The sequence below is a fragment of the Anoplopoma fimbria genome, chromosome 1, assembly GCF_027596085.1.
Source record: "Anoplopoma fimbria isolate UVic2021 breed Golden Eagle Sablefish chromosome 1, Afim_UVic_2022, whole genome shotgun sequence".
Taxonomy (NCBI): Eukaryota; Metazoa; Chordata; class Actinopteri; order Perciformes; family Anoplopomatidae; genus Anoplopoma; species Anoplopoma fimbria.
Window position 1 is genome coordinate 25,998,894 of NC_072449.1, and position 9,702 is coordinate 26,008,595.

General features: G+C 40.6%; 1 protein-coding gene across 1 annotated transcript; it reads left to right on the forward strand.

The window, feature by feature from the left end:
• The first annotated feature begins 3,075 nt into the window (after positions 1–3,075).
• LOC129096495 (protein FAM181B) lies at positions 3,076–4,026 on the forward strand. Its single transcript, XM_054605300.1, has one exon. It carries the CDS (start codon positions 3,076–3,078, stop codon positions 4,024–4,026), a length of 951 nt encoding a protein of 316 aa, XP_054461275.1.
• The last annotated feature ends 5,676 nt before the right edge of the window (positions 4,027–9,702 follow it).

The window sequence follows — 9,702 nt, forward strand, 5'->3', positions numbered from 1 at the left end:
TTTCTATTTTTTTTCAGACTCAAAGTCTCAAATGTCATGAAAATACTAAGACTAAAACAAATGACTGCCAATGAAATCATGTCTTGTGGATTTTTTATTTCCTTTGAGCTATTCTGGCCCAATTATTTTTCTCCCCCTCCTCCTTTTAAAGCAGAAGTTCCTGACATGCCATGACTTTGTGAGGCAGATGGGGGAACATGTCCTGCACTGGTATGTGGGTTGATTTTCTACAGGGAGACACAAAGCCTGAACATTTTGTCACAGGCTTGACTGGACTTCAGACACCCCAGTAGAAAGACATATAGCTAAACATGGGGGAGGACAGGGTCTCTGCCACTAAATGCCGTCCTTAAAACTTTTTCTCAGGACTTTGAGAGGTCATTAATTTAGCCAGCCCTTTCTTATTCTCTGACACTGGCCATCAATCAAAGGTGTTATTAGTATTCTCCCAACCCCAAACCCCGAGTATGTCCCTGCTCAGACAGGGACCACACACTAGTAGGAAGAGATTAAGCCTGTGGGTGTCACATCACGTTGGACCGAGAACCCCGCTCCAGAAGGAGTAGGGTGCTGCTGAATAAGTAAATTCTCAGGCACAGAGGGCGTGGTAGCAGTGTTTAAGAAAATCTCAACAATATGGATCTGTGTACTTAACAATTTGGTTGTGGAGAAACGTCACAGCAGTTGATTTTCTCCAAATTAAAATCGCCCAAAGCTTCAAACATAATGAGCTTTTGAAAATTCAATCTATAGCTTGACCTCTGTGATGAACACTTAAACAAACGCACGCTGGTTATAGTACATTTTAAAAAATAGTTTTACAATTAACCTCACACTTGAGAGTAGAAACAAGTCAAAAGCTCTCGGTTCATATCTTTTTTTTCTCCGAGCTGCTCTGCCTCAGCCCAACCCCTCTTGCCCTCGCAGCCTTTATGCAACAATAGAAACTTGTTTCCGGGATCTGTGCGTCAGGCTCTGTGATGTGAATGACCCACCAGCACAAAAGCCAAAGCCCCTTGACTGGGGGAGAAAAAAAGAGAGGGATATAGCTGCCACAACTGTGATGATGTCACTTTGCCAAAACGTTGCTGCTAGCAAAGACAGGGAGGCAGAATCACTTTGTCCAGGCGTTAAAAGCTCAGCACTCCTACACTGAATTCATGAGATGTTGTGGTATGGCATTACTGCGATGAACTTAACGTTTTGAATTTACAAATAAATGCTAGATGGTATGAACTGGATATGCAAATTCTATTTTTTTTCTAGGTAATATCAGCTCTTTCATGGCCAGCTGTATAAACAGAAAGATATACTTTATTTTGTTACCATTTGTTGCTCATAGATTTGAGTTTTTCTACTTTCCTTTTCAGCTACAGACTTGTGTTGGGCTACGGATAATTAGATCAGTGCTATCACTTTCACTGTCCCCTTTTCTCCCCAGGAATTAACATAAGAAAGATTTTTTTTTTAACGGCCTCACTCCCTCGCTGCTTCAGACTTTTCTTTTCATCCCTCCAACTCTTAAATGAGTCACTGCCTCACCTCAACATGCACTTTTGTAAGAGGAGGGATCGTCTTTCAATAATTCAGCTGCAGGGTTTTTGAATTGAAAAGAGAATAATACATGAAGGCTTTAATGTGATCAGATTGAGACTTTTGCATTTTCTGGTGAACAAATAGAAAATATGTGCAAAGTGTGGCTGCAAGTTACACATTTTTATTGTATAGTTAAACTATGCCTGATAGTCCATACACTTAGAATTCAGTGGAAATTCCACTTAAATTGGGATGATTGCTGGCAACATTACAATCTGGCTCTTGGACACATCCTCCGTTGTATTCACGGCTGGCCAAGAAACTTCCTGTAAATGCGTTATTGTTTACAACAGAAGTTTCATACCCAGGATTTCTTAAGGTCAACATTTCTTCTGGCACACTGAGCCTGAACTGCACTTTATTCCCCTTTAATTTAACAGCTCCGGCAGCTTTTCTAGTTAAATCGACTGTTCATTATTGAGACCCATTTTACGAAGGGGCTGTGAGGTGCAATTTAATGAATCTCTGGCACAAAGCTCCCTTTCAGTGCCGGGCGAAGAATAGAGGCTATTTAGACCCTGTAGGGCTTTATGTCAAAGGCAGCCCATAATAGTTGTCAGGCCAGGGCAGAAATTCCCACTGGCCTGGGAATGCACTAGAAATCAACTTTTGCCATGAGCAGATTAAGACACAAGCGAGCAGTTGGGAAGATTCTCCCAAATAGTGGCATCTGTTTGTGCACAGAGATTTTCCCACAGAAAAGAAGCCTTTTCTCACTACTGTATAGCCTCGATCTGATAGTTTGATAGTTTGTTTCAGTGCCTAAAATGAACAGTAATTAGATTACAAATTAACTTTCACTTAATCCAGACAGGAAACAGAGAAGTAGGCGTGATAATTGAATAGTGTTTATAATGTTTTAAAAAGCAAGCAGGAATCTTAGGAATAATGGCACTCATTAGTTTAGTAATTTTATGGGATATTTAACTTCAACCCCCCAAAAATTGGTTTCAATGTGGTTTGTTTATTAATGATGCATAAAATAGGATATTTACTTCTAAGCTTTAAAGAGAGATTTTTTCAATTATACAGTTCTATCCAGCATAACTACCATTCTTTTCTCCTCACTGTTACAGTAATATCCTCCAGTTTCATGCTAGCCTTTTTGGTTGAATGCACACACAAACAGTTAAACTGAAGGGGGAGAGTCCTGACGGAGGCTATTGTCTTCAACTCGGCAGGGAATTTCAGACAAATCCCTCTTAGATGCAGGTGGTCAGGCACAAGCAAAGAGTTAAGTCCTCCGCTCTCTTTGCCCCTCCTCTTTGATGTTCTGACATCATTAGTCCAGCCCCCCGAAAGATCTCCTTGCTTCCCTCTGAGCCCGTCACTTCTACTCTGGAATGTTTACAGGAACTTCATGAGCAGCATCAGGACCGAGGGTTTGTCAGGGGTAAAAAAAAGACATGCTCTGAAGAAACTTTTGGTTTTGGGAACACAGCAGATGCCACAGGTGTAGCCGCTGGGCTCAGCAGAGTAATGGCTGTTCAGACTGCAATCATGAACCCTCAGTTCATGAATTTCTGCTTCCCCGGCTCTGTGATGGAGTACGACGTGGAGAAGAGTCTGGATGGGAGTCTCCTCTGTGAGGCGGAAAATGACGAGGACTACAGAGAGACCACCAGGGACTTGCTGAGCTTCATAGACTCAGCCTCCAGCAACATCAAGCTGGCTCTGGACAAGCCGGTGAAATCCAAGAGGAAAGTCAACCACCGGAAGTATCTGCAGAAGCAGATCAAAAGGTGCACAGGCATCATAACGCCAGGAAACGTAGCAGAGGCCCCGGTCAAAAGACACGGTTCCCCCGTGGCTCAGCCCTTGCAGAGCAAAACTCCGCCTAAACGCGATATGGTCCAGGCCAGCTTACAGAGCAAGAGCTTGGCAGCCCTCTTCAGCCCTGTGAAGGATATAAGGGGTGAAAAAGCCAAGAAACCACCCCTGAGGCATCGCAATCTGCCCCCCTCTTTTTTCACCGAGCCTGCCAACTGCTCCAAAGTCAGCTCCACATCTGGGATGACGCTGAAGGACTTGGAGCGAGGCAATCCTGAGGCCGCAGAGTTCTTCGAGCTATTGGGGCCTGATTACAGCAACATGGTCAGTGAACAGGACCTTTATCAAACTGTCCGGGTACAGCCAGAGATGGGAGGGCCGGATCCCACTTCCTACGATGCTCAGCATTTAGTTGGTGGTCTCCTCTACTCGGAGCCCTGGACTAGCTGCTCAGGACCCTCTAAAAAAGTAGGGGAAAGCCTGCGTACAGGCCTGACGCAGCCTCCTGTCTACTGTCCCTCTGAGGCCGCTTCTGGGTCCATAGAGGACAACGCACTGTGCACTTTGGCCTTCCCAAACTTCTTCACAGACTGCTCCATACCTCAGGCCACTTATGATTTAAGTGGTGGTTATAACAGAGCTAATTATTCATCTCTATGAGAAAGTGACAATTCTGTTTTTAGAAGTGCTGGAAAAAAGCAGATTAAACTGCTGTGAAAAGTTTAACACTAGCCTAATAGAGTTTTATATTAGTGTGTCATATTTGTTTATCTGCTACTGAAGTAATATTGCAACTGGATTTTAACATTTTGTGCCATTCCCCTCTCAAGATCATCAACGACACTGCTTATCTCTTATAAGGAACTAAAAATTGCTGACTGTCATTAAAAATGTCCAAAGTTTTTCAAGTAACTGGATACAATGTACTTTACAACATCCCAGTTTCATTTACTGCACTGTTCTGTTAAATGTTTAAAAGTTTCTTGCATGGATGTTGATTTTATTATCTCAGGCAATTTATAATGACATTCGGAATGAAAATACAACCAATACGGGGTAAGCCTCAGCTTTGTCAGTCAAGTGTATGAGTCAGTTCATTAGGATGTACCTTATCAATCTAGGAATCTGTTAAAGACATTTCTTTCTAACATGTTCATGTTTTTCAGAAAGACAACATAAAAGCTACAGTAATAGTTGTCTGTTTAGTCCACTAAAAGCCACCTGTCGCTAGGAAACGGTATTATCAGACTCACATTCGACAAAACATGCTGAAACAATCGTCCCTGTTGGTAACTGTTCTGTGGAGAGGGGAAAACTCATTTTGTTTAAATGACTTTTACAACAATGTGTGATGCCATGTTTGTTTTCCAACATTTTACAGCTCAGAAATGAGCTGGCAGAGTGACCACTTGTATCCATTTTGTTGGAAAAGCCTTAAATGTATCTAGCTACTGCAAGAGGACAAAATAAAGCTGGTCTTTATTACCGTGACAACAGTGTCTGTGTTTGTGTTCATTGCTGATCATGGATGTTGTGATTATCAGAATACAAAAGGCTACAAGGCAAAACACTGCATGGAATAAGGTGTGTGTCTCTAAAATACATTTATACAGTTTTGAACAGAGTTGAAGAGTGTTAAGTGATGAAAAAAATGTTGCATTATGTAAATAGATAAATATAGATAGAAACTTTGGGGGTCAGATCAACAAACTTTGTTGACTGTTTTGATCTCATCTTGGAGCCTTTTTACTAGATCTTCCTTGCCCTGATTTTGTTCTTTCTTGTTACATTATATTTGTTAATTTTAGCTGGTTTGTTGTATTTATTTATTGAGGCAGTCTGTAACCCTGTGTGTTCTTTATAGATTAACTTTTATTCACTAACTATTTGATTACAATGTGATACATCTGTCTTGTGATAAGACTGATAGAGTTGAGTCAACACACAAAACAATATAGAAAAAACTAAATAGTTTAAATAGTATTTACTTCAGCGCTGACATCTCACAAAGGTGTTTCTAATTGTCACAGAGTTTATTTAAAGCAATATAACAATATAAAATTAACTCTAATATGTATACTTGTATATGTTGCTTGTAAATGCAATGCTGATTGCACACTGTACCAACATTATTTTTTGGCTTGTCCAATAAATCATATTTCCAGTCCCTTTTGTTGAGACAGAAATAAAGAATTCTGAGCTGCATGATTAATTTTACATTTCTGCAGGGACTGAGCTGGCTGGCAAAACCCCTGTGCAACATAAACACCTCAAAGTGTTGTGAGATTAGAATAATGAAAGTTCATGTAAATGTTAAACCCCTTCACATCATTGCCCTTAATTAACTCCTCTACATTTACACAAACATGTCCTTATCCCCGCTAATGAGTAAAGATGGAGGATTTGTAACATTTGTTTCAATTAAATTCACACACCAATGCACTGGTCCATTTGGCAGCTAAATGTTTGAATGTGGGGATTGTTGAGGATCCGTTTATTTCCTGTATTTTTACATGAAGTTGACTGGGGGTTTAAACTCCCACAGTATAACCTCCTCACAGGAAATCTCTCCCAGGACATTAAAATTCCATTAACCCACAAAAACATATTATCACCCTCTGCTGTCTGTTTGAGGTTACTAACTAAACTAAAGTACGTCTAAATCTGCATGTTATGGGTCTGAAAACCTGAGTCCATTTTGTGGAAAAGCAAGGACAACATCCTGGTTGTTATTAGAAATATAAGGGAGACATTTAAACACAAATGTTATTGTACTTTTTTTTCTGATAGCACAAACAGACTTTTTATCTTGATGTCCAGCAACTACAGAGGAGGGATGTCAAATCAAGGTCAAGTCCTCAAACTCACTGTTTATAATTCTTTTTCTAAAATGTTCAGTAATATTTTCAGCTCTTCAGATGACTAAACATGCACTACCTGGCCCAGAGCCGTATTCCTTGGCATTACAGTGTACACACATTCACACTGACCAGCGGTCTTACAGTTGTATACTTGGCAGCTCAGATGAAGTTTACCGGGGGTTGGTTAAGTGCCTTGGCTTGTTGTTGAAAAGGGAATTGCAATTTTCAGTTTTTCTTCTCAGGATTTATTGACCGGTAGCTCAATCCCTTCCTCAAATTTCAATCAAAAAACAATATAAAATGGCAAAGCTCCACATATCTGTCCATCAGTGCTGCATCCTAAGGTCTGCAAGCAGCTGCTCAACAAAAGCACTAGGTGGCAATAATGCTCCATTAAAAAACAACGTCCACCCCTCCCAGTCAGACGGAAAAGCTTGTATCTGATGTACGAGATTATGTATGAAATTGTAGCCTTGTGTGGTAAAAACTGAGTGCCTTCTCAGATGTCTCTCCATAAAATGAACCTGTCCTGAATTTAGTACGTTGGACAGGCATGCATGCTTGTAAACTACGATTTTTTATCTTTTTTTTTAGAGTTGGTTTAAATGGATTTCCACTCACTAGTGTTAAGATGCTTACTCCTGTAAGCGTATTATATGATGGTGTACATCTTCATTGTATTATATATGCTCTACTTTGAAACACTCGTCTGCCAGTTTTTTTCCTCACCTCCTGCCAGCTGGCTTTGTTTGCAGATTGGTCAACACTACCCTGTCATATGCAGGACACAATAATATCTGGCAATTTGCAATGCAGCAAACTATTCACACACAAGGCATATGGATTTTCTGTCCCTGAATTGACACTGGCTGATACATTCAGATTAGACCCTACTGATGGAGCCACAACTGTATCCTGCTTTGATTTATGGCACACTGGAGATGCTATGTTTGTCAAAGCGATTAACAAGATCTGTGTTGGCGCAGACCTGAATAACAAGACACAGATATCTAGGTAAACTAGATAGTATTCCGAAGATTTTCCCTGGCATGGTATGTGATGTCCTATGATGCAAAATAAATAAATGTGTACACACATGTGATTTAATGGTTTGTATGTGCACACACATTTAACAAATGAAAACACAGGAGCGGGGTTAAAAATACAACCAATACTGACTTGAACTTTCATTTCAGAGTTGTTTGCTTCATAGTGCTACACTGGAAATTGAGTATCCGTCCGCATTTGCCCTCTCACTGACCTTTCTCAGCTTGTCCTCCTCATGTCTTGTCAACGCTACCGGGGTGGAAGTACGGCGCCAGATGATATCCGCAAGCCTTCGTAGCCTCTCTCAATGACATGCTACTTTTGTACCAAAGCTCAAGTCAAAGAATAAGTTTTCATGTTTCTTCCATGGAGGGAACATTAATACCATGATAGAAAGAAATTATTCACATGTTGGCTATCGAAGCATGGCGTTGCCATTATCTTTAATTAATGCTTTGCAGGGAAAACCTCACATGCTGTGAGTATCATGGTATCTGCTGAGTATACGTTATCTGCTTTTAAAGATTACATTAATTGTTTTCATATTATAATATATCTGTCCTAGCCAAATCTAAGCCATCATAACCCCTGTGCTTTAATATCCAAAAAGTGAATTTTCTATTATAAGCCAGCGCAGCAATTGATGTCTTCCTTTGGTTCTTCCTACGTCCGCCAAAAGATTTTCTATCAAAGTCTTCAAGATAGGTGGCTCCATATTAAACTTTAAAACCTCAACTCAAGAAACGTTATTTCATCACAGAGGGTGTTGGTGGCTGCTTCCCACATTTCAAGGACCTCCTCCTACAAGGTTGCAAATAAAGGCAGTGCAGAGAGATACGACTTCACCCTGTATTGCGAGGCCTCAACCAGTGATAGCAGTTAGCATCTTTGGACATTCATTTTGAATTAGTAATGTATCCCTCCTGATCCTTTTCTTGTCGATGGTAGTGAGATTACCCCAAAAATACATTTGCTCACAGCACAATATATTCCTTCCCCCATGTATTTCATGTCTCACTGCTTTCCATTTAAGTCTGCATTCATTTTCAGCAGCTATGATGCACTGCTTCCCTCCTCAGGGTGTTGTGGGTATGCTTGCTTACATCTGTGTGTTTTTGTCAGTGTGATAACAATTGAAAACTGCGCAGAAGACAAAAGTCTTGGGTAGATTAAAGACAATACTGCTGGAGCTCTTTCATCTCCAGCAGATGCCACCCATATTGAAAGACACAACTCTCTCAAGCAAATCATATGAATAAATATAAATTCTTAAAGCCATTTCCCACTCAGATGACAGCCTTTAATAGGTGGAGTCGCTCCTGTTACTACTTTAAGAAAAAACAACCTTTTATTTTAGCGTGATTAAATGGACAAGCTATCAAAGAGGTCTAAGGAAGTAAAATGTCACTATAGTAAATAGAATCTGATGTTTTAAAGGTGCAATATACAGGATTCAGTGCTTTGATATAGAAGCAAACACCTAATAGCTATGTTAAGATATAGTGAAGTGATGTCTACCTGAGCAGTGAATGAAGTCGCACTACTTCTGTGTGTGTTGTTATCCAAGCTCATTCTCACTGAGCTCATACGCCAGTTACAGCTGAAAACACCATCCCGACCGACGTTGTTGCCATGGAGGCATAGCACCCAGCCTCCGCTTCCCCCTCATGCAGACACGGTTAGATCTGTCCGCACTTTTGCTATAACTTTCCCTGTTAGCCCTGTTAGCACTGTTAGCTGCAAGCCGTCAGCTCAGCTGTTATCAAAGCTGTTAGAAATGTTCCCAGTTTAGTAATAAGCACCTTTAAATTCGATCGAATGCTGTTGTTTGGGATGCTGAAACAATAGATTAACAATAACATTGTTTTAGGCTACTAAGCACATTAAAGAGATTTTGCATATAATAAATATTCTACCCAAGCAGCCTCCTCTGGTTCCTCTCCTCATAATTGGTCATGCTCCACGAGAGCCACTGCTAGAAACTTTGGACCCCCTATCAACAGCTAAACAGAATCTTTAAAACCCTGAATGTCTAATATCTCTAAACACATCCTGTCAAGCTCTGGACCCCTTGAATTATTCAAGGTTCCCCCATCAATTAGTGTCTCTGTGCACCTCCAAGGAGAGGTGACTATGGCTTCCTACCAAGGTCAACTCTTATTGATGACCCCCTCATCCTGTCAATTTCTGCCATTTGTCACTGCCATGTAGTTGCTATTCAGAGCACGTGACCACAGGTGAAGGTCATGAAAAAGACCAGCTGGAAAATCAAGAGCTTTGCATTGTGCTTCCTTATAATGTCCCCAATACAGTGTTCATATTGCTATTGCTAATGTTTCAAAATAGCAGTCAAACTCCAAAACACACGTCTTACCCTTGTCATTGTCAACTTTTGAGTTCACAATAATGTTGTTGGTTAACATTAGAA

Excerpts from the sequence above, each read along its gene's own strand:
- LOC129096495 (XM_054605300.1), top strand. The coding sequence starts at position 3,076 with ATGGCTGTTCAGACTGCAATCATGAACCCTCAGTTCATGAATTTCTGC.